Source organism: Myotis brandtii, unplaced genomic scaffold (genome assembly GCF_000412655.1).
Source record: "Myotis brandtii unplaced genomic scaffold, ASM41265v1 scaffold74, whole genome shotgun sequence".
Lineage (NCBI taxonomy): Eukaryota > Metazoa > Chordata > Mammalia > Chiroptera > Vespertilionidae > Myotis > Myotis brandtii.
In genome coordinates this window covers 1,753,360-1,778,152 of record NW_005370944.1, presented here as the reverse complement: position 1 = coordinate 1,778,152, position 24,793 = coordinate 1,753,360, and the positions used below count along the sequence as shown (strand labels likewise).

Here is a 24,793-nt window from a genome sequence, read left to right as displayed (position 1 = left end):
GGGGGGGGGGGGGGGGGGGGGGGTGAGAGCGCATGTGGTTTATTTCACCATGTGCTTCGCTGGGATTCCAGTGTGGGGAGCACCAGGAGCTGAAGTTCACAGTTCCGTAGCTCCTTCCCCCAACACACTCGTGCAGAACCAGCACCGTGCCTCTGCACAGCCTGGGTCTCCCCATGAAACGTTTGTTTGGTGGGTGTCTAGCACATTCCCAGAGAGGACTTGAGTAAAGGCCATGGACCCATCTGGTCCCAAATTTTTCTGCAAAGGCTACCGCCTGAGGGCCCTCATTTGTCCTAGAGATCTTTCAGGGACACTGCCAAATAGGAAGTCCTTTGGCAAGACTAGAGGTCAACCAATAGAATTCTGGAATGTTCAAGACAGTCCAGCCTTGTTCTCATTCTAGGTCCCAGCCCGGGCCCTGACCCTGCTCACACACCCATTTCCTAACTGATATTCCTTGCTCACAAATGCTATTGGTAAATCAAAAGGTTTTAACTAGATATAGGCTATTTTTTAACTGAACATTCTCACAGGTGTGAGAAGTGGAATACACCAATGAGCTTCTTTAGGATTACAGAAGGTTCTAACCCAGGTGGTGCTTGTCAGGCCTCCACAGGGAGCAAATGCTGCTTTCAGGGTCAGCAGCTGAATCAGGTATTCACAGACAGGGCCCAGCAGGCGGTCATGGAAAGCCACTGTGAATAAACAGATCCCATAGGCACACACGGTGAATGTTGGCATCCCCTCTTGCAGGCCACACATCACCCACCCAGTCCACTGGCCAACAAAGGTCCCCACGGGAGAACGGGCTGGGGTGGGTAGGAGCGGGCGTTCCCAGCAGGGCCTGACGCTGCCTCCTCTGCCTTGTTTCAGAGGAGCGCGTTGTGGTGATCAGCAGCTCAGAGGACTCAGATGCTGAAAACTCGGTGAGTGGCCCAGAAGTTTGGCTTGGGATTCCTGCCTCCCCCCATTCCAGGGGACACAACCACAGCAGGTGACTCTCAGATCTGAGCTGTCCTAAGGATAATCTTCAAAGGCCTATGGGCCTGGACCACTCCAGCCCTCCCTCCAGATGAGGGGCCTTCAGTAACCATATATTCTCTTCTTAACTGCTGATAGAGTGCTTCCTTCCAGAGCTGTCTCTTTTCTGGACTAGGCATTGCCTTTGTTGGGAGCTTCCTTATGTATTTCTGTCCCCTCCTCAACAAGGAGGGTGGACACGACTGAGGGCCAATTTGAGGGATTGTAAGGGCACAGGGCAGCACCACGTAGAGCTCACACAAGCAAATTTCACTCCAGGTAAGAAAGAACTTCTTTAAAGCCATCCAGTAATGGGACAGTGGCTTGTGGGTTGTGACCCTTCTGTCCCTGAGGTTTGTTAATGGGCAGTCCCCTGTCTAGGGGAAAAGAGGATCTGAACAGAGTGAAAGGTTGGACTGGGTGGCCCCTGAGTCCCTTCCAGCCCTCAATCTGAGGTTCTGTATTGGAAAGTGCTTGGAGCCCATGGAGACCGCTGCGACATACTCCCAGCCAGCCCGCCCCCTGCTGAGAGCACTAAGAGCATCCCACACCTGCCGGGCCTCCCGTCTGCCCCGAGGTACATGCCGCTTCCTGGCTTGGCCTCCCCACAATCCCACCACGCAAGTCATCCCCGATGCCACATCTCCCAGCCAGCCTGCCGGGCACCAGGAGCATGCTGCCATCCACCGTGGGATCAGCCACCCGTCTCGCAGGATACAAAGAGCCATCCGCCTTCGTCACATCCACTTGCCACTCAAACCGTATTGTGCCCCCCGATGGACTTGTCCTTCCCCGATGGTCCAAGCCACTACCCTTGCCAATACAGAGCCTCCCAACCATCCTGCCAACCTCCAGGAGTGTCTTGCTTGCCTCCAAAAGCCAGCCATCAACCAACCCCGACTGGTGCAACGGGTAGGGCGGTCTCTGGGCCACTCCCTCCGGGGGTCCTCCCATTTAGCTCAGTGGCTCAACAGCTTCTTTGCTCTTCCTCCCTCTGTTGCTCCCCAGATTGATGCCTCTTTCAGAGGAGGCAGGGCAGGAGGCCAATCACCCCAGACTCTTGGGGCAGGAATCTCTCCCCAAGATTCTGACAGGACCCCTGTAGAGAATCCCCACATCCAGGAAGTCCCTCCAAATGCATCCCCATCACTCCCCTCCTCAGAGAGGCCCCCCACCAGCCCAGGTCCCCCTCAGACAAGCCTCTGAGAGCCCCAATTGCCTCCCTCTACAACCGCTGGCCACCAATCTCTTATAACCTTGTGGCCAACACCCACGCCCTGCTCTGCCCCCTCCTCCATCCCTCTGCCCAGCCTAGCCCACACACCTAAAGGCCCTACAAGCAGTAGGCATTCATACGTCTTGGTCAAAGACTGAACCGAGGAAGGAATGGTTGCATAGACTCTGGGCAAGGAGACTTTAGTCCTTGTTAGTTGAGAGGGCATGACAGATTCAGGCCACCACTCCTCACATGTCTGGGCTTCTGCTCAAGAAAAGAAAGCTTCTTGCGACCTTTGTACCTCCCACTGTCCCTTCCCCCTACCCCAGGCCTTTCCACTGGGCTTCTGTCAGTATCTAAGACCATGAGGTCAGGGACTGTGTCAATCCTAGACCTGGCAGATGTGGCTGCTCAATAAATGTTTGTTGAAAGATCACCCTTGCAAACCCTTCCTCCGTGACCAACAGATTCCCTACTGGACTTAGCTTTTGTCACTTCCCTGCCCTGAAACGTGGTTTCCTGTGGGGTTACTCTGTCCCTCTTTCCGCCACATCAGAGGTAGGAGGTGGGGTCAAGGCCCTGTGTCTCCTGGGCTGTTTCAGTCCCACCATTTGATAAGACTGCCTGTGCCTTTGAGGTTCCAGGTCTTAAGGTGAACCCCACTTCCCTAGCTCATATCAGTTGTCTTCCTGCTTTCCCCACATACGGAAGACTCTGGCACCTGCCTTCTAAGGTTCCTCTCCCTTCCTCTTGGGGGACTACAGCATCCTCTACCCCAGCCTCTCTGCTCCTTGACCTCTCAGGGGTCTTCACTGCAAGGCCACCCCTGGAACCTCACCATCACTGAACTGTCCATCTCTAAACTGGCCCACTCAAGATTGACCATAGCCTCCTGTCCCTTGAGCTTCCCATCGGTAACTTCCAGTACCTCCACTCTCTCCCACCCAGCTCCTCCTGGGCTCCAGTTAGGCCTGCCTTTCACAAACAGCCCTGGTGAGATTCAGTAGGTTGCCTCTGCACTGCTACCCAGAGCTGAATTCTGTTGGAGAAAATCAACGGGAGGAAAACCACAAAGGATAGTCAGTCGAAGGCACTCTCCAACCCTCCACCTCAGCTCACAGAACCTCCACAGCCTGAGATCTGGGCCCTCATCCCCAACATCACTCTCGGCAGGTGACCAAACCCTCTGCCCTAGGAAGACAACAGGAACCTTCAGATGGCAAGGGAGCCGTTGACATCTTGCTCTCCAGTATCCAACCACAGATTGACCTGATCCCATCACATTCCTCCCCCTGTCCCATTAGGGTGGAGGGACATCCACCTGTCTGGGACTCCTCTGTCCTGGCCCCAGCACCCCTGCCTCCTTGGGAGCCTACCCCATCTGCCTGTCCTCATCTCCATCTTCAAATACTTCCACTTCCTTAAGAGCCATAACTAAACATGCTGAAGGAAGTCTTCCCATCTCAGAACCTGTCTTTTCTTACCTCCCTGGGTGTCCCTTGCTCACCCCATTTCCCTGTTCTCCCTCATTGTGCCAGTGGACCCTGCCCCCAAGTCCAATGGCCACCTCCAGTCGTTAATCTTGACCAGCATTGGAGCCTCCTGAGAGGCTGCTCCCCTTGGTTCGGGAGGGCTCCCTCCGCTCCCTCCTGCAGCCTGACTGCTGCTCCTCTCCTTCAAGGTCTCTGTTCCTTTAAATGTTCCGGCTTTGGTTTGGGGCCTTCTTCCCTTTTGGTCTGTATACTTTCCTATAATCTGAGCCAGGCCTGTGTCTTTGCTTATAGCCAGAGGCTGTTGAGACCAGCACAGCCAGAGATTCTCCTACAGCTGTACTCAGATGTCCCAGAGAGACCTCAAACTCATCTCTTGCTCTGCTTGGTGAATTACGCCATCTGCCCAGTTACACAAGCTGAGACCTCGGAGCTGCCCAGGATCCCCCCACCCCACCCCTACCCCCCACACACACCACACACCCTTTCTATTCCTCACAGCCAATCCATTTTGAGTCTTGTCTTTCCATGTTCTGAAATCTGGGCACTTTTTTCCATCCCATAATCTTGATAAGATTAAAACAAAATTGAGTCTGGGTGGAAGTAGAAGCCTGGGAAGAGATGATAGAGAAAAGGACTAGATGCCACAGGTCTCCCCAGACTTCCTGAGAGTCAAACGGAGGAACTGATTCCAGCTGTTTGGGTGGTGGGGTATCAGGCTAATCTTCAGCTGTGGGCAAGGAGCCAGGTGGTGCCTGAGGGCATTGCAGGTGATGAAGAATTAGCTGCTCACCTCGGAGACTAGCTCTGGAGGCATGGAGAGAGCCAGAGGACCAATGGCTTTTGTGTAGGTATTCATCAGACACAGTTTTAAAACTAACCATTACAGAAGTCCCAAACCTTTTGAAGAAATTGTAAAAGAAAACAAATGAGGTCCTCCTGGTGCATTTCTTACCCACCTTCCATGCCCCTTCCAGACCCCTGGTGCTCCTAGGGCAGTGGTTCTCAACCTGCCTAATGCTGTGACCCTTTAATACAGTTCCTCATGTTGTGATGACCCCCAATTTCATTGTTACAAATTGAACATAATTAAAGCATAGTGATTAATCACAAAAACAATATGTAATTATATATGTGTTTTCCGATGGACTTAGGCGACCCCTGTGAAAGGGTCGTTCGACCCCCAAAGGGGTCGAGACCCACAGGTTGAGAACCACTGTCCTAGAGTATTTGAAGCAGCTTGGAGAGAGGGAGCAGGGTGACATTCCCTGGGTGCTCCGGGCTCCTGCATTCCCATGGCCTTTCTCACCTTCCAGTGACAGTTGTGGAATACAGACCTGCTAATATGCCACATCTCCCCAGTGTAACAGGGCGTGTAAGCACCCCCCCCCCCTTCCTTGGGCTGTAGGTGTGTCAGTTGCTGCAATGTAGACCTGTCTGGAGGCTCTGGTGCAGGCCTGCTGGCTCGGGGAGAGACTGAGTGAATGGGAGACTGCTCTGAAAGTGGCCTCGCCCCTTCCGATGAGGCAGTAGTTGGGTGGAGGGGCGAGACCCAGGCTTGGTGGTGGACACCTGGGGTCAGCAGTGCCTCTGCCATGGGCCCTGTGTTAGGACCCAAAGCAGAAAAAAAATGGGTGTTCTCACTACTCTTGTGACAGATGATTGGCCCCAGGGCCTGGCATCAGGAAGACCAAGTGGAAGCGGTAGGGGGCCTATCGAGGAGGAGGGGCTGTGTCAGAAGTGGCAGTGGAAGGGAGGTCTGTGGGGAGCAGCTGATCCAGGGGAGGGACAGTGATGCTGGTGAGTGTGTATCAGAAAAATAGGTGCTCCTCTGGGAAGATGTGAGCCGTGTCCCCCGAGGGACAGCAGCAGCTGGCAGAGGGGTTGGAACAGTGGGCATGGGGGCCACAGGTGAGCTAACGAGGTGGGCCCATTCACAGATACAGGTGAAGCATCTCTGGGGCCTTCCAGACTTTTCAAGAAAGATCTTGGGGTTTGTATCTGCAAAAACTAGCAGTGCATGTCTTGCCAAACTGATCCCTACTGTTGCTTAAGCTTGGCTGCTGAGAAAGTCCCTCAGGAGCTGGGGACTCTTGGTAAGCCATAATGTCAGGTACTAGGCAGATATCTTCTGGTTACTAGATGCTGAATCTCAAAGGGTTTGGCTCCTATCTGGCTGATGACCAAACATGGACAATCCTTCTCAACCCTGCCTGACACTTGATCACTTGGGGTTTTACCAATGACAGATTCCTAGGTCCCATCCACAGAGACCCTAATTGAATTGGTCTGGGATGGAGCCTGGGCATCAAGAGTCTTTAAGCTGCTAATGCAGAGCCAAAGGAGAGAACCCTGAAGGAGTTGGGGGATTCAGTTGTCAGAGAAGTGCTGCTAAGATGTGTGTGTATCAGTCTTGAATGGAGGTGACACATACCTCCTGGGATACTACCCAAAAGGGGAGAAGAGAACTAGATCAAGGAAATGCAGTCCATTAGCCAAGTATAATAAAAAAATAAATTCCTGTATTTCTTTGCATCTTTCAAAGGGATCCAACTCATAACACATAGCAGCACCTTTTAAATTCCTCTTCCTCTTTCAGCTGTCATCATCTCCCACTCCCTAGGTCAGTGATGGCGAACCTATGACATGCGTGTCAGAGGTGACACGCAAACTCATTTTTTTTGGTTGATTTTTCTTTGTAACACAGCATTATGTGTATGACAGTGTTCCCAAGAACTAATTTTCTAAGAGACACAGAGACTCTTTAGTGTTTGGGGCCCTCTGGTGGACAAGTGTATTATTAATCTTCAGGGAATTCTCCGCATATGGCAAAAGTACACTTGCAAACATTATTTAGGCCAGTGATGGCGAACCTGTGACACGCGTGTCAGAGGTGACACGTGAACTCATTTTTTTGGTTGATTTTTCTTTGTTAAATGGCATTTAAATATATAAAATAAATATCAAAAATATAAATCTTTGTTTTACTATGGTTGCAAATATCAAAAAAATTCTATATGTGACACGGCACCAGAGTTAAGTTAGGGTTTTTCAAAATGCTGACACGCCGAGCTCAAAAGGTTCGCCATCACTGCCCTAGGTCCTCAAAGTGTTTTCCCCACTGCTCACTTTCTAGTCCTCACACAGGCACTCTCACCTGTCCCCACTTCATTTCTGCCCCCATTCCTTTCCCAGCCAAGAAACCTCAGCTTTTACCAAGGAAAGGCCCTTTCCTGGCTTCTTGGGTTCTGTTTTCACGCACTGTCCCTCTCTGCTCCCCCACCCACTCAGTTATGCTGATTGTGGAATAGGTTGAGGTGTGTGGGGTGGGACATGAGGGTGTTCCTTAGTGAGCAGGGGTAGAAAGGTGTTTTGTGTCTGGGCCTCTATATGCCGATTGCCCTTTAGAAAAGTCTTTTTTAAATGTGCCAGTACTTCCCAGGGTGGGGGAATTGAGTTTACAGATGGCCGGAGTTCAGTGGAAGGTGTTCCCATGAGACCAGCCCCACAGAGAAGCCATACTTTATAGAAGTCCCCAAGGGCAAGAGGAACGTGGGAGCAGGAGGAGTTGGGGCTGGGAGATCCAGCTTTCCTCCATTGACAAGCTCAGCAGAAGGGAGGCGGTGCCCTTTCATTAGGGAAGCCTGCAGGGTCTTCTGTAAATTCAGACAGGACATTCCCATGACTATAAAAGAAAGTGACCCAGGACAACGGCAGGCTCTAAAAATGAAGTTCTGATGGCCATCATAAGTGACCCCCCCTATAAAGATGGGGGAGCAGGCCCAAAGATGCAGTGTGCTGCTCTCCAGGGAGCTTAGCTGGAAGAAATATCCTAAAGAAATATTCTGGCTCTAAGGCCTGAAGAGACACCACAGAAGGAAGGAGGCAGAAGAGAAAGCCTAGTGTATCATGTCAGTGGGTGGCAGAGAGGATTCAGCCAAGGGAATGGATCTTCAGATATTAGTAAGAGAGCTGAGGCCAAGGCAAGGACATAGCAAGGGGAGTTCAGCTCTCCACCAGCTATCAACTTCAAGGAAGATTCTGTAGAAGACTCCTCACAAGGGAGGGAGGAGGCCAGGACATGAGACAAGAGTTAGAACCAGTTATGTAAAACTAGGGGCCCAGTGCACGAATTCGTGAACCTTAAAAGGAACTGTGGGCTGCAAGGCACAGGGATGGTTCTCGGCCCATCCTCCATGCCCCCGCCCAGCCCCTCCTGCTACGGCCCCTGGTCCCCTGTCTGCTGGCAGCTTTGCTCCCGCCACCACCATTCCCATGTGCTGACAGCGCTGTCCCCACTCACACCTGCTGATGGTGTGGAGTGACTGGGGCCGGCTCCAGCAGAGGGTAGGAGTGGGGCTGGCGCTGGCTGTGGGTGGGAGCGGGACCGTGGGCGCCAGCAGGTGTGAGAGGTGGCTGCCGGCCCCGATCACTCCTCAGGAGCAGAGGGAGGTAGAGAAGCCCTGAGGGGTAATGGGGGCCGGAAGTCACTGCTTGCACCCGCTGACAGTGCCGAACGATCAGGGCCAGTGCTGGGCACTGGTAGCGGGTGCGAGTGGAGGCTCTGGCACCAGCAGCAGGTGTGAGCGGAGCTGGCGCCAGCGCAAGTGCAAGCACTGGGTGGGACCGTGACACACAGGAGCAAAGAATTTTCAGTAACCACCAGAGGCTCGCCCCCATGATAGCGACTAGTGCCCCGCCTTGGTCCGGTGCCCCCACTTACCTGCTCCACCATCCCACTGTGACCAATGCCCCCATGTTCCATGCTCTGCTGCCTGCTGCCGACACCCGCCATGTTCCACACGCCCCCGCCGGTGGTCAGCGCACATCATAGTGACTGGTTGTTCGGTTGTTCCACTGTTCGGTCTATTTGCATATTAGGGTTTTATATAGAGAGATTAGCCTTGGACATGTGGCAGATTCAAGATACTGATATGCAAGGCATTTGACAAAGTCTCTTATTAGGACCTTCTGTCTAAAGTCCAGGAACTCAGGCTTCTCTAAGTAAAACCAGCTCTGGGTGGATTTCTATTGAATATTTCTATCACTGACTGGGAGGAAGTTAATGATGAGCGTGGGGTAGAGCTATGAAACGCAAACAAAAGTAAAAATTAGCCACTCCTAGGAATATCCAGCACATGTTAGCTGTGGTTAATAATGACTTAGCTTTTGGTTGAATTTTTATTCATTAAATGTTGCACCTGGAAAGTAGAAGGGCCTAGGACAGTGGTTCTCAACCTTGGCTGCACATTAGAATCACCTGGGAATCTTTTTAAAATCCTGATTTCTGGGCCTCATCCTCCGGAAATTCTGTTTCTTTGTTATGGGGTGGGGCCACAACATTAGTAACAAAGAAACAGAATTTCCAGAGGATGAGGCCCAGAAATCAGGATTTTAAAAAGATTCCCAGGTGATTCTAATGTGCAGCCAAGGTTGAGAACCACTGGCCTAGGAGAATGTGCTAATTATCTTCCATGGACATTAGTCAGAGCCAGGGTTCATTAGCCAGAGTCAGTCCTCAGATAGTCGCAAGTGAAGCCAACTCCATCAACCAGCCAGAGGCAGTCCATAGAAGGAAAGACCAAGGCCTGCTCTGACCTGTGTCCCAGCAGTTCCCGCAGCCAGCCCTGGACGCTTGCCACGCCCTTCCCTCCGGGTCTCTGGCTGATGTCCATAGGTGGCATTCACAGGAGGTTCTGAGCAGGCCACCAAAGACAACATCTGGGTTTGGCAGCTGTGCAGATAACGAGCAATTAACTCTACATCGTGAGAGAACACTTCTCCCTCTGTAGCCCCAGCCCCTTGGAAGCTGGAGCCCTTCCCCTTCACCAGAGACCTTCCAAATTTTTCTTGCCCCTTCCAAACTGTGCTCACCCCAGAGGAGCCTCAGGCTTCCCTAAGCCTCCAGCTCCTGGTTGCTGTCTGGCAGCCTCTAGGCTCTGAGCTTTATCCCTCCACTGCTCTCAGTGCTGGGCTCTGTGTGTCTACCTAGGTGTGTGTCCTAGAAGCTAAGCAGTCCTCCCCCTCCCCTTTGCATAGGACACTGATACCTCAAAGGGCTTTTGGAACAAGAAAAGCCAGGCTCCTGGCCCCTTCCAGAGAGACATCTGGGGTTCAAGATAAGACTCTTTCCTCCTGTCCCCAGTTTGTGTTTCTTCTGAATCTGCTCAGAGATCAAGTGAGAAGCAGGCACCTTGAGCTGTACCCACATAGCACTGGCCCCGCTCCCAAGCCTCCACACCCCCCCACACACTTGTGTTAATATAGGTTCACAAATTCACACCTCCCCATGCATACCCAGATATACACACACTTGCCCACATGATCTCATCCTTTTACCCCTCCTCATTAATGCATGTGCACTGGCTGAAACACAGCCTGCACAAGTGCACTGTGTACTCACCTAGACACACACCTTCCCTTCTCCAATAACATGCCCTTGGTCATGTGCATGCAGATGCCCAGGTCGTGCCAACTTGCTCATGTTCGCACACGTGTGACTATACACACCTGCTTACCAGCACATGCTCCCATGACCAATATGCTCCCTCTCACCCTCCGGACCCCTGACCTGTTGGTTTTTCTGTGTTGCAGTCCTTCCGAGAGCTGGATGACAGCAGCAGCGAGTCCAGTGACCTTCAGCTGGAGGGCACCGACTCCCTCAGGGTCCTGGATGAGAGCCTCACAGACCTCCAATCAGAAGTCAGGCCCCTGGTTTTCTTTGACCTCAAGATTGACAATGAAAGTGGGTTCTCTAATGACCATTCCCACCCCTTTCTAACTTAGTCTCTAAGTCCCCAAGATAAGTACAGGCAGAGCCATCTGAAGGGTCCAGGAGAGCCCTGAGCTCTGGCCAATGACCACAGCCAGAGAGGGGAGAGCGAGTGCACACTGCAACTCCCCTGGGATTCCCAGTGTCCCGCTCCGTTGTTTGAATAAGGACAGCTGCCTTGACCAGTGCCTGAAAGTGTGAGGCAAGCGCCTCCGGGAGTTCACCTCTGAGGAGTGCTTCTCTTCCTTGGAGAGCCTTGGGAAGACACCTCTAAACAGAACCCAGTGTTTGTAGGAAATCACTGCTATGAGACCAGCAATTCAAGCCAGGCATTGGGCTGTGATTGCACATTTCTAGGTATAAGACCCATTCCACAGGGGGCTGCACAGGGAGGCCAACAGAGCTGAAGTCACAGAGAGATATGACTTCTCTCCCAGAAGCCCCTCAACTCCTGTAGTATTTGCTGAGGCCCTGCCTTATGGCACAGTCTCAGCCTGGGGCTAGCCCAGCCAGCCAGAAGCAGCAGGTGTTCCCGCAGGACAGGAAAGTCACTCGCAGACCTCACAAGAGGCTCTGGGCCACACTCTGAGTGCAGTAGATTGGGCAGGTGTGTTGTATGTCTCAGGGCTCCAACTGGCTGGGAGCCTTAGCTAAGTGATTGGTGGGACTGGAGGCCAAGGGTAGGAAGTGGAGGGCTAGGTAGAAACTGTGAAGGGTCTCAAGGGTAGTGGGGTGAGGCTGACAGAAGAGAGACAGGAGGGGCCTGGATCTAAAGGGTTTGGTGAACTCCAAGGCAGGTGGCAGGGGAGCGGGGAGCTGGACTCCCAGCCAGTGAGCAAGGCATTTAAGGGCAGCAGACCTCCTCCCAGCTGCTACCTGCCTGAAGGCTACTCTCTGTCCACTTCCCTCATATCTGCAGTGTGCAGTCAACAGCTTCCCCTTGGGTTCCCCCAGGGGTTCTCCCAGTCTCTGCCTGCCTCAATCTGACCTCAAGATTGACAATGAAAGTGGGCTCTCTAATGACCATTAGAGAAGACTTGAATCTTCAGAGCGTGGGGCATAGTTGCAAATGTTTGAAGGCTGATGTTTGGTTCCTGACAGCAGACCCCAAGGTGGGGTCTCTGGATAGTGGGTCAACAGCCCTGGAGGTCCCCCAATCCCTCCCAGTGCCTCCCATGTCCCTAGGACCTCATCCTGCCCTTCTCTCCTGCCCAGCCCAGAAGATTAGGCAGCTGGCAGCCGTGAACCAGGAGAGCAAATTCCGAGTGCTCATCCAGCCAGAGGCCTTAAGCATCCACTCCAAGGCGGTCTCCCTGGAGGTGGGGCTACAGCACTTCCTCTGCTTCCTGAGCTCCATGTGCCGTCCCATCCTGGCCTGCTATAAGCTGTGGGGGCCCAGCCTCCCCAATTTCTTCCGGGCCCTGGAAGACATGAACAAGCTTTGCGAGTTCCAGGAGGCCATCTCCGGCTTCCTGGCCACTCTGCCCCTCATCCAGGAGCGAGTGCCCCAGGCCAGCAGCTTCAAACTCAAGAGTTTGGCCAAGACCTACCTGGCAAGAAACATGAGTGAACACAGTGCCCTGGCAGCTGTGCTGACCATGCGTGACCTGTGCCGCCTCCTTGAAGTCTCCCCGGGACCCCAGCTGGCCCAGCACTTCTACTCCTTCAGCAGCCTGCAGTGCTTTGGATCCCTGCAGCCCCTGGTGCAGGCAGCCGTCCTGCCCCGGGCCGAGGCCCGCCTCCTGGCCCTCCACAACGTGAGCTTCACGGAGCTGTTGACTGCACACTGTCAAGACCCACAGGGGGGCTTGAAGAAGTACAGCCGGTATCTACAGGCCACCTCATCGCTCCCTGCACAGCCTGCTCTCAACTTTCAAGCTATGAGTACCTACTTCAAAAGCCTGTTGGAGGGGCCAGCCTTGGCAGTGAGAGAAGGCATCTGTACCCCTCTTGCTAGCCACAGCTTGGCCCAAAGGGCTCCCCAGCACAGCTGAGATGAGGGAATGACTGGCTTGGAATCTCTGGGGACAGAAAAGGATGTTGTCCCTCAGCCAGGCCCTGCCCATCACAGCATCCCCAGAACCTGGTCCCTAATACTCAGCTGACATTTGGTCCAGAATAAGGTCTTGTTCTCTGGGACCAAACTCCCCTTCTCTAAAAATCCCACAGAGAAGGTTCCAAGGCCAAGCAGCCACCCCCTGGAGCTACCAGATCCCTGATGCACCAGTGAGTTAACTCACCAGGCCGTTGGCCCCTCCCTTGCAGGAGCCAGAACCAGGGAGGTCCTGGGTGAAGAAAGCATGGCCTCGGCTAAGTGGCCTCCAGCTTGCCCCACTCACCCAGCTTGCCACTTTCTGTCCCTTCAGCTCCTCCCTGACTCCCAGCCACTGCCCAGGGACCTGCCAACAGCTCCCATGGACACCACCTGCAACACCAGTGGCCCCACAGGTACTCAAAGTGCCTTTCAAACTAAACTGCCCCTCATGAGCTTGGGTTCTCCCAGCCTCAGCCTGCCTGAAGGCCGGCCCTCTGTCCACTTCCCGCATATCTGCAGAGACAGAAGCTGCTGTGCCATGCCTGTCCCCACTTCCCTCCACACTTGCTTCCTTCCTCTTGGCCACACAAACACTCCCCTTAGTCCAGGCTTTGCCCTTTGGTCCTCAGGCTACTGACCCCTCTCAGCATGGCCCTTGGCCATGTCTGCACTGCCCGCCTCAGCCTTGCCAAGGAATGTCCTCTGACCCGGCGCTGCTCTCTGTGTAGTTCAGAGGCCCACACCTGGTTTCCCCTGATCGCCTCTGCCCCAGACCTCTGGAATAGGACTGGACTCTGGGGTGGCGCCCAGCAAGCTGTTTAGTTTAGCAGGCTGCCCAGGTGATGCTGATGCCGGCTGAGTTCCAGGACCATTGCTGTGTAGACTGCACTTCGAAGGAGAAGCAGTGTGGAGCAGCAGAGAAAGTCCTGACCTAGGATAAGGCCTCTTCTTGAGTCCCCTTGTCCCCACCTGTAAAATGGCTGGTTGGTCTGGATGGTCCGAGTCCCATTCAACCCTGCCATTCTGGGATTTTAAGAATGGGCAGCATGTCACTAGGCAGTAGACAGATGGTTTCATTCTTGAACCCTAGCCCCCAACCCTAAGCTAAGGTTCCCAGCCTGAGGGCACAGCAGAGGTCAGCAGCAGCACACTAGCAGGTCAGAGCCATCCCTTCTGACTGGCAGAACCAGTGTCCCCTCCCCTTCCCATCCCTGTTCCTCGATTTTTGCTACTGGGATGCAGCCCAGACCCCAGCTTCTATGGGCTCAGCTTTCACAAAGGTGAAGTCTGTGTGCGCACACCTCAGCCCCCATCTTGTGGGTGCCCTGAAAACCCATTAAGGGATTACATAGAAACTTGCTACAACAGCGAGAGCACTGGTTCTACCAGTGAACTCTGATGCATTTAAAATAGGGTTCTAATTTAAAGTAGGTGCTGCCTCTGAAGCTTGGCAGGAACAGACTGATGGGAAGAGGGGAGGAGGGGCCTGGGGCCCTGGGTGGGCTGTGATGCCATCGTCTTGGCAGCCACAAGGCAGCCTAGGCCTGGACTGAGCAGTGCTCAACTATCCTAGTGCAAGCCCAGCCCCACAATGCCCGCTACCTTCAGATGCATTTCATCACAGCTTTTATAATAAAGTCTGATCTGCCCTCTCCACTTTCACAGCCTTTAATAAAGACTTGAATCTTCAAAGCCTCATGCTGCCCACCCTGAAGTCACTGAGCAGCATCTTGCCTGGTGAAGGGGGTGCTTCCAGGCCTCAGGGAACTCTTCTTTATAGGGACCTTTCAGGACTTAGCAGAGCAGAAGGCCCCATGCTGCTCACTGCTAAGGGCCTCACAGATGTGAACCCCCTATTCCAAGTGGGGAAACGAGCATGGACCAGCCCAGGATTATCCCCAAAGGGGAGAGCCATGTGGGGGGAATGAAGTGCCAGCTTCAAGGATTACTCCTAGAGGAAGTCAGGAGCCAGACACCAAGGTCTGTTGGAATCTCACCTCAGCCCTCTGCTGGGTAATCTTGTCCCCTGTCTGTGTCAGAGCCACAGGTGTAAAACCCTTGGCAGGTAGGGGAGGCCCAGGATATTAGCAATGTGTGACCAATGCGTTGCTGTCTTGGGTGTCAGATTAGTACCTGCAGGGATTACCGTGGCACAGGCAATGTAGGTAGTAGCTCTCCCCTGGCCTGGGTGAGCAGCCAAGTAATGAGATTTGGTCACTGTCACCACCCTTAGCCCCATCTCCCTGTCCCAGGTACCCAGATTCCAGTCCTGAAGTTTTTAGTCTCCAAGAGCAAGCACAAACATGCACCCGTGCTTCATTTTTGAATTCTATGTCTGGTCTATCCATGTCAGCTAGCCGTGAGTATGCTGGGCTAGAGGTTAGAACACTGAGTTTCAATCCTAGTAGCCTATGACTGGTCTGGTACGTCAGGCGCTGACTCTGTAAAATGGGGTAGAGGTCATTTTCACCTAATAGGATGTTTGTGAATCAGTGAGAAAATGTTTGTGAAAACAGCTCTTTAATATGTGAAGAATTACCAAATGTAAGATCTTATTTTACCGACAACTTAGATGACAGTGTTATTACTTTATAAGTTAGAAAAAGAAACAGATATTAGAGCTCAGCAAGGAAAAGTACATGGGCTTGTCTCCAGAGGGATGAAGACAAGATCTGGGACAGAGAGTTGTCAGACCCTGGGTCTGAGGGAGCTATGAAGGTGAGCAGGGGAGTCCACCTTGAAGTGGCTAAACAGTAGCTGTCTCTGTGTCCCCAGTACACCCAGATGGGAGAATTCAGCCACATAGACCTGGAGCTGAAAGCAGACATCCTGTGACAGCTCAGCACTGCTCCAGTGCCTCCTCCTGAGACCCAAGGGCTCACTCACATCCAAGAAAGTTCACTTAAAAATTTGCCTTAACTCCAGCCTTACACTCTTACCTGCATAACACCTAGCTGCTACCTGATGCCGGGCCCTGTTGTGCTCCCGCCCTACCCCTCCCCTCATCCAGCACTGGCCTGCCTCACTCCCATTCTTTTCAAAAAATATATATTTTATTGATTTTTTTACAGAGAGGGATAGAGAGTTAGAAACATCAATGAAAGAGACACATCCTGCATACCCCCTACTGGGGATGTGCCTGCAACCAAGGTACATGCCCTTGACCAGAATCGAACCTGGGACCTTTGAATCCACAGGCCGACGTTCCATCCACTGAGCCAAACCGGTCAGGGCCTCACTTCCATTCTTATTCCTACCCTAGCCTCACTCTGACCCCTAGTCCCAACCCTGGCAATACTCCATACCTGCACCCTAAACCTCCCAGCAGGCCCAGCCCCTGCTGTGCTCCTGCCTCCTCTGACTTCAGACTTGTCTCTACCCCACCCCAAGTGCCCCAGCCCCTACACCTAGAATAAGAGGATCCTTTCTCACCTTTCTTTTTTTTTAATTTATCATTATTGTTGAAAGTATTATAGATGTCCCCACCTTTTCCCCCATTGACCCTCTTCACCCCACACATACCTCTCCCACACTATTGCCTGTGTATCATAACTTCCCTGGTTAATATCTCCCCACCCACTCCCTTACCTCTGAAACTGGTCAGTCTGTTCCATTGTTCTGTCTCTGGATCTATTTTGTTCATCAGTTTATTTTGTTCATTAGAATCCACATATGAGTGAGATCATGTGATACTTGTATCTCTGACTGGCTTATTTCACTTAGCATAATACTCTCCAGGTCCCTCCATGCTGTCTCAAAGGGTAAGAGATACTTCTTTTTTTACAGCTGCATAGGATTCCATAGTGTAAATGTGCCACAGCTTTTTTATCCACTCGTCTACTAATGGGCACTTGGGCTATTAACAGATCTTAGCAATTGTAAATTGTGCTGCTATGAACATAGAGGTGCATATATTCTTTCCTATTGGTGTTTCTGGTTTCTTTGGATATATTCCCAGAAATGGGATCACTGGGTCAAATGGGAGCTCCATTTTTAATTTTTTGAGGAAACTCCATACTGTTTTGACAGTGGCTGCACCAGTCTGCATTCCCACCAGCAGTGCACAAGCGTTCCCTTTTCTCCACATCTTTGTTGATTGTAGATGATAACCATTCTGACAGGTGTGAAGTGATACCTCATTGTCATTTTAATTTGCATCCCTCAGATGATCAGTAACTCTGAGCATTTTTCATATGTCTCTTGTCCTTTTGTATGTCCACTTTGGAGAAGTGTCTATTTAGGTCCTTTGCCCATTCTTAGATTGGATTGTTTGTCTTCCTTTTGTTAAGTTATATGAGTTCCTTATATATTTTGAAAATTAACCCCTTATCAGATGTATTATTGGCAAATATGTTTTCATACAGTGGGCTCTCTCTTTATTTTGTTGATGGTTTCTTTTGCTGCACAGAAGCTTTTTATTTTGACGTAGTCCATTTATTTCTTCTCTAGTTTCCTTTGCCTTAGGAGATGTATCGGTAAACATATTGCTATGAGAGGTGTCTGAGATTTTTAAAAAAATATATTTTCATTGATTTCAGAAAGGAAGGGAGAGAGAAAGAGAGATAGAAACATCAATGATGAGAGATAATCATTGATTGGCTGCCTTCTGCACGCCTCCTGGGGATTGAGCCTGCAACCGGGCATGTGCCCTGACCAGGTATTGAACTCCTGGTTCACAGGTCAGTGCTCAAGCACTGAGCCACACTAGCTGGGCAGATGTCTGTGATATTGCACCTTATGGTTTCTTCTAAGATTTTTATGGTTTCACAACTTAGATTTAAGTCTTTTATCCATTTTTACTTTATTCTTTTGTATGGTGTAAGTTAGTGGTCGAGTTTCTTTTTTTTTTTTATGTACCTGTTCAATTTTCCCAATATCATTTATTGAAGAGACTGTCTTTACTCCATTGTATGCTCTTGCCTCCCTTTTCAAATATTAATCGAGCATAATGGCTTGGGTCAGTTTCTTGGTTCTCTGTACAATTCCATTGATCTATATGTCTGTTCTTGTGCCAGTACTAGGTTGTTTTGAGTACAGTGGTTTTGTAGTATATAACTTGATATCTGGTATTGTGATTCCTCCAACTTTGTCTCTTTTTTATCAAGATTTCTGCAGCTATTTGGATCTTTTTTGGTTCCATATAAATTTTTGGAGTGTTTATTTCTAGATCCATGAAATATGCCTTTTAGTAGTATTTTAGTAGGGATAGCATTGAATCTATAGATTGCTTTGAATAGCATGGACGTTTTAATGATGTTTATTCTTCTAATCCATGAACATGGTATAGTCTTCCATTTGTTTATATCTTCCTCTATCTCTTTTGTCAACGTCCTGTAGTTTTCCAAGTACAGGTCTTTTACCTCCTTGGTTAAGTTTATTCCTAAGCATCTTAATTTTTTTGTTGCAATGGTAAAGGGGTTTTGTTTTGGTTTTATGGGTTGTTGTTTTTTTTAGTTTCTCTTTTTGAGAGTTAGTTATTGGTGTATAAAAATGCCATCTATTTCTGGGTGTTAATTTAGTATCCTGCTATGTTGCCTTATTCATTTATTAAATCCAGTAGTTTTTGGTGGAGTCTTTAGGGTTTTCTATGTACATCATGTCATCTGCGAATAATGACAGTTTTACTTCTTCCTTTCCAATTTGGATGCCTTTTATTTCTTCTTCTTGTCTGATCATTATGGCTAGGACTTCCAGTGCTATGTTGAGTAAGAGTGATGAAAGTGGACATCCTGTCTTGTTCCTGTTCTTAGGGAAAATGGTTTTAGTTTTCGCCCATTGAGTATGATGTTTGCTGTAGGTTTGTCATATATGGCCTTTATTATGTTGAGGTTTGATCCCTCTATTGCCACTTTGCTGAGAGTTTTTATCAAAAAAGGGTGCTGGATTTTGCTGAATATTTTTTCTGCATCAATTGACATGACCATGTGGTTTTTGTCTTCCAATCTGTTTATATGATGTATTACAGTTATTGCTTTGGAAATATTGTACCAGCCTTGCATCCCCAGAATAAATCCCATTTGGTCATGGTATATGATCTTTTTAATGTGTTTCTGGATCCAATTTGCTAGAATTCTGTTGAGGATTTTACCATCTATGTTCATCAGGGATATTGGCCTGTAACTCTCTTTCTTTGTAGTGTCTTATTTGGAATTAGGCTAATGCTAGCCTTGTAAAAAGAGCTTGAAAATGTTCTTTCCTCTTGAATTTTTTTTTTTTTGAATGGTTTGAGGAGGATAGGTGTTAAGTCTTCTTTGAATGTTTGGTAAAATTCCCCTGTGAAGGTGTCCAAACCAGGGCTTTTGTTTGCTGGGAGTTTTTTGATTAATGCTTCAATTTCTTCAGTAGTTATCAGCCTATTTAGGCTTTCTTATTCTTCCTGGTTGATTGTATTTTTCTAGGAATATGTCTGTTTTGTCCAGGTTGTCAAGTTTGTTGGAATATAGTTGTTCATAGTATTTTTTTATGATTCTTTATATTTCTGTGGGGTAAATTGTTACTTCACCTCTTTCATTTCTCATTTTGTTTATTTGAGTCCTCTGTTTCTTCATGAGTCTGTCTAAAGGTTCATCAATCTTGTTCATCTTTTCAAAGAAACATCTCTTGGTTTTATTGGTCTTTTGTGTTTTCTTTTTAGTCTCTATGTTATTTATTTCTGCTCTGATCTTTATTATGTCATTCCTTCTACTTACTCTTGGCTTTTCTTGTTGTTCTGATTAAGTTGTAGGATTAGATTGTTTATTTCAGCTTTTTCTCATTTCTAGAGGTAGGCCTGTAATGCTATGAACTTCCCTCTCAGGACTTCTTTCACTGTGTCCCATAGATTTGGCATTGTTGTGTGTTCATTTTCCTTTGTTTCCAGGAAGTTTTTTTATTTCTTCCTTGATCTCTTTGGTAACCCATTCATTGTTTAATAACATGCTATTTATCCTCCATGTGTTTAAATGTTTTTGAGTGTTTTTACTGTGGTTGATTGCTAATTTCATTCCACTGTGATCTGAGAAGATGCTTGATATGATTTCAATCTTCTTGAACTTGTAGAGAGTTAGTTTGTATCCTAACATGTTATCTATCTTTGAAAATGTCCCATGTGGACTTGAGAAGAATGTGTATCTGTAGCTGTCAACTAATTCCATCTAATCTATTTTGTTGTTTAAGGTCACTGTTTCCTTGCTGATTTTTTGTCTAGAAGATCTCTCCAGTGATGTCAGTGAGGTGTGAAAGTCCCTTATTGTGACTGTATTACTGTCGATCTCTCCCTTAAAATCCTGCAGAAGTTTTTTTTTTATTATATATTTGGATGCTCCTGTATTGGGTGCATATATGTTTACCAGAGTTATATCCTTTGGTTGTATCAATCCCTTTAGTATTATGAGGTGACCTCCATTGTCTCCTGTTTTGGCCTTCACTTGGAAGTCTATTTTGTCAGATATGAGTACTGCCACCCCAAATTTTTTTTCATTTCCATTTGTCTGGAAAATTTCTTGCCGTACTTTCACTATCATTCTGTGTGAGTGTTTTGTTCTGAGGTGTGTCTCTTGTAGACAGCATATATATGGGTCATGTTTTCTTATTAATTCAGCTACCCTATATCTTTAGATTGGCACATTTAAGCCATTTACATTTAAGGATATTATTGATAGGTACTTATTTGTTGCCATTCTTTGTCTTTATGCCTCTGTTCTTCTCTTTCTATCTATTTCTTCGTCTTTCAACAGTCCTTTTAGCATTTCTTGCAGTGCTTGGTGTTTTGTTGTGTGTGTGGGGGGAGGGGGGTTGTTTGTATTTTTGTGTTTTTTTTTTGTCTGTGAAGCTTTTTATTTCACCTTCAATTTTGAATGATAGCCTTGCTGGATAGAGTATTCTTGGGTTCAGTCCCTTGGTTTTCATTACTTGATATACTTCCTCCCTTCTGGCCTGAAGTATTTCTATTGAGAAATCAGCTGACAGTCTAATGGGAACTTCCTGTCTCTCTCTTGCAGCCTTTCAGATTCTTTCTTTATCTTTAATGTTTGACAATTTAATTATTATGTGTCTAGGTGTGGGTCTTGGATTCATCTTGATTGGGACTCTCTATGTTTCCTAAACTTGAGTGCCTTTTCCTTCACCAGGTTAGGGAAATTTTCTGCCATTATTTCTTCAAACAAGTTCTCTATTCCTTTCTCAGATTCTTCTCCTTCTGCTGCCTGTTTGATGTGAATGTTATTACATTCCATGTTGTCCCAAAGCTCCCTTAGACTCTCCTCCAGCTATTTAATTTTTTTTCACATTTGCTGCTCTGAATGGGTGTTTTTTCTATCTTGTCTTCTAATTCGCTGAATCAGTCCTCAGCTTCTTCTAGTCTACTGTTGAATCCTTCCAGGGTGTTCTTTATTTCAGCTATGTCAGTTCTCATTTCCAATTGATTCTAATTTATTTTTTCAACTCTCTCTTCATGTTGGTGTAGCTCTCATTATATTAGTCCCTTATAATGCTCATTAAGTTTCACTGAGTTTTTTGAGCACGTTTATTACCATTATTTTGAATTCTTTGTCTGACAAATTGTTTGCCTCCATTTCATTTAGTTCCTTTTCTAGCAATTCATCCTTTTTCATTTGTGGGTTGTTTCTTAGTCTCCCCATTTTTGCTATCCCTTTGTATTTGTTTTTATGTATTAGATCAAACTGCTATGCCTCCCAGACTTTGTGCGTTGCTCTTATGTAGTAGGGGTTTTGTGGGACCTAGAGGTGTAGTTTCTTAGATCTGAGCTGGGTGCTCTAGGAAAGCCCCTTGCTTGAGTTATTTGGGTGCTCCTGTTGTAGTTGGGTCTTGAATGTTATTGTCCTGTTTATGTATGGAATCTCCTCTCAGGCTGGTGGACTATGTGGCTCACCCCGGAACTGACCACAAGCTGTTGAGGAGGTGCTGACTAAACAGAACAAAATACAATAGCAAAACACAAAACAAAAGAAACAAAACAAAAATATGCACAAGATCCCTACAGCACCAATGAAAGCAACCACCAGAGAAGAGATAATTAGGAAAGAAAAAGCAAGAGCAGGAATGACAGAAGAAAAGAAAGAAAGAACAAATAAGAGAAAACAAAACAAACAAAAACACACACAAAAGGAGGGGAGGGGAGAAAAAGGAATATGTAGGTGCAGAGCTGACATAAAATAAGAATACTGGGTTAGGGGAATAAGGAGAGGAAAACAGTTTAAAGTAAAGGAGGAAGAAAAGAAAAGAAGAAAAAAGGAAAGGAAAATAGAGGAGAAAGCAAATAAACCCAACATAAGAAAAGGAAAAAAGATGAGAAACCAGGTGGAAAAGAAAAGAAAGAAAACATTTTGAGTAGGAAAAGGGAAGAGGAAAGTTACATATATGAACAGAACAATAGAGTCTAGAATAATAACAAGTCAATAAAGAAGATAAGTAAAAAAGATACATTTTTTTAAAAGTAAAAAAGAGAAAGAAAAGAGAAAAGGGGAAGAAAAAGAAAAAATAAAGAAGAAAGTGAAGTGGCATTCCTTTCAGCAGAGTTTAGTGCCCCATGGGAGCTTCCTTTGGATCCTGCTCTTCTGATGACTGGCTGACTGCTCTGTCTGCCAGTTCTGGGCTTCCTGTGAGGTACGTGGGTGCTAACTACTGTCAGAAACTGTCATCATTTGGCTTTCAGCGATCTTCAGTTTGTGTCTTTCTCCATAGGACTTGGCTGCATGTGGGAGAGGCCAAGCTCCCCTGTAAAGCAGCTTTGTTAGCAGCATGGGGTCCAGGGCTGGGTCAGCAAACTTCTCCAGGTTCTCCGGGATCCACCTCTGCCCACCTTTGCCTGCTGGCCAGCTGTCAATCTTAATCACTCAAAAGTCTGTTTCTGAAAGGTCTTTAGGTGGAATTGGGAGTCTAGATATCTGGGTCTCCTGTGATGGGGAGGTACTGTTCAGATTTCAGGGAATGTAGTGTGTGTGTCCCTGTTCCAGAGCTACTCCTCTGCAAGTTGCCCAAAATATTAGTTTGCCCTGGGCTGGATAGAGATCCTCGTATGCAGTCAGTGGGGTCAGCTGAAAACCTGGAGTTTCTATCAGCTCTCCTATGAGGGAAAAGTACCAGTCAGGATTCTGGAATAGTGGGGTGTACAGCCCCTCCCCCAATCCAATCACAGGTGCTCCCTGAGACTATTCAACCCGTAGGCTTGGCCTCTGCTTTTGTTTCCTCTGAAAAGGTAAAAATGCAGGGTGTGGTAGGCAGGGCTCCTGAGGGTGGGGCAGGCTGTAGCATGTAGGGTGGGTTTTTTCTTTTCCTGCCCTGCTGGCTACTGGGAGCAGCTAGTTCCTCTCAGGAAAAATGGCCGATTAGGTTTGACCACATGCATGATTTCTGGCTGCTGCTTTTCCACGTCTCCCTGCAATACTTCCCACCCCAGCCTCTCCTTAGGCACTTTGTCCACACCGCCCTCCCTGCATCAAAGCCTCAGGTGAGTGAGTAGCTGCAAATAAAAACTCCTGTGCTCTGGGTTTAAAAAAAAAGAAAAGAAAACGAAACAGGCTTTCTCTCCCACCAGCTCCGGTCGGTCAGCTCCAGACTCTGGCAGCCAGCAGCTCTGCTGCCTTTCGCACTGGATGTTTCATTGGCGACCTGTCTCGGCTCTGGTTCTGAGCCTGGGTTCTAGGCCTCTATCTTCTGAAGGAACAGACCCTCCTATAGCCAAGAGCTTCCTCCTCACTCTCGGTCTGCCACCCCTGGAAGTGGGTCAGCTCCTCTTACAACCTCACCCTTCCTTCCAGTCTCCAGGTGTTTTCTGTCCTTCCTTGATATAAGTCTCCTCCTCAGTTGGACCTCAGCTGGTAATTCTGGGTGTATGTTCCCTGCTTTAGTTTTATTTCCAGTGTTAACGTAAAAACCATTGAAACCTGTAAATAATTTCTGTGAGTTTATTTGAGCCAAACTGTCGACATATGCCGGGAAGCAGAACCTCAACGAATTGAGATAATGCTCCAGAGATTGGCAGGTTACATTTGTATTTATATGTTGCAATCAAAGGAGGGACGTAGGTGGGTTACATGAAATCCATTGGTGATAGACTAGAGAGGCAGGAGAAAGCAAAGCGGGGGACGGGGGACGGGGGACCCCTGGGATTGGATAAAAAGTAAAATGATGGACACATACTTAGGTGGGTGCAGGAACAATTAACATGATGATGAAGGAATTTGTGGTATCTGTCCTGGCGCCCAGCACATTAGGTTGTGCCCCAAGGGGTCCGGAAAAAGGGAAGTTACAAGTTACCCAGACATTTCAAGGGTATGTTATTATAGATGCAAAAAGACAGATAGGCTCAGTTAAGGTAAAGGTTGACCTTGTCAGTGAAGATACCAGCCTAGGATGTAACTACCCACCATAACTGCTTTTAGTTAAAGTTTAATTTCAGACCATCCTTTGTGGTTACTTTAGGTCTCTGAGTCTGCAAGACCACCATGCAGGCCTGCCCTGAGCTTGTCAGGTTAGCATGTGGCCCCTTGCATCCACACCAGTCTGACCCTGGGAGAAGGTGAAAGAAAGGTCTGCCTATTTGGCCGCCATGATCTCCTCTCTCTCACCTTTCTTAACTCACAATTAAGGGAACCCCACAACTAGTAACACCAAATCAGAGAGAGTACACTGTGGACCCCACTTGAAAAATCAGAGGCCGAAAACCAGGACTACAGGCTATATTAGAGGAGAAGGACCTGCCCGGCTGTCTCGCAAGGGGAGAACAGCAGCACGTGCAGGGGTGAGCACGCCTTTTGAGGGGTGAAATGGGAAGGGGTGGGGGCTTAGTGTACTCGGTGCACACTGATTGGTGGCTTACTGTATTGTCCATATAGGACAATGGCTTAGGGTATTTGGCAGGTGTGGATTGGTGGTCCAATGTATAGTCCATATAAGGTACATGGTTAGTCACTCAGGTATTTCCGGGCTGCAGGTTACGTCATACTCTGCCCACCAGTTGGGGGAAGGGAGGATCTATCATTCCAGGCTTTTGGTAATAGTAAAAAAATTGAGAGTCCGGGCAAGCTCAGGGGACAAGGGTCCGTCTTCCATAGCTACTTCCTGTTGAGAGGGGACGTCGTCAGGGGCATCTACCCGGGGTCTCAAAGATTCCGGTGACATAGGTGTCTCTAGGTTCTGAATTCAAGGTCAGATAGATCTCTCCCACCTTCTGGTTGGTGAGCGCCTGCATTCTGTTCTGCAAAAAAACTAGTAAAACAGCACATGAGACAGGGGCCAAAGAGCAAAATTAAAAGAATAAA

General features: G+C 48.4%; 1 protein-coding gene across 7 annotated transcripts in view; it reads left to right on the top strand.

The window, feature by feature from the left end:
- PML (promyelocytic leukemia) overlaps window positions 1–23,413 on the top strand; it is a 54,231-nt gene extending 30,818 nt beyond the window's left edge. The window contains exons 7-10 of one of the 7 annotated variants that reach the window (XR_001359916.1): window positions 874–926; window positions 10,321–10,471; window positions 11,714–12,724; window positions 15,309–15,616. Coding sequence is in view for 5 of the 7 variants with exons in the window: in XM_005882795.2 (XP_005882857.1) it covers window positions 874–926; window positions 10,321–10,471; window positions 11,714–12,492 (983 nt within the window). In the remaining 2 variants the exon portion in view is untranslated. Of the gene's footprint in view, window positions 1–873; window positions 927–1,491; window positions 2,673–10,320; window positions 11,506–11,713; window positions 14,229–15,308; window positions 15,617–23,067 lie in introns of those variants that run through there. The other 6 variants (XR_314515.2, XM_005882795.2, XM_005882791.2 and 3 more) reach the window with 6 other exon arrangements.
- Window positions 23,414–24,793: the final 1,380 nt, after the last annotated feature.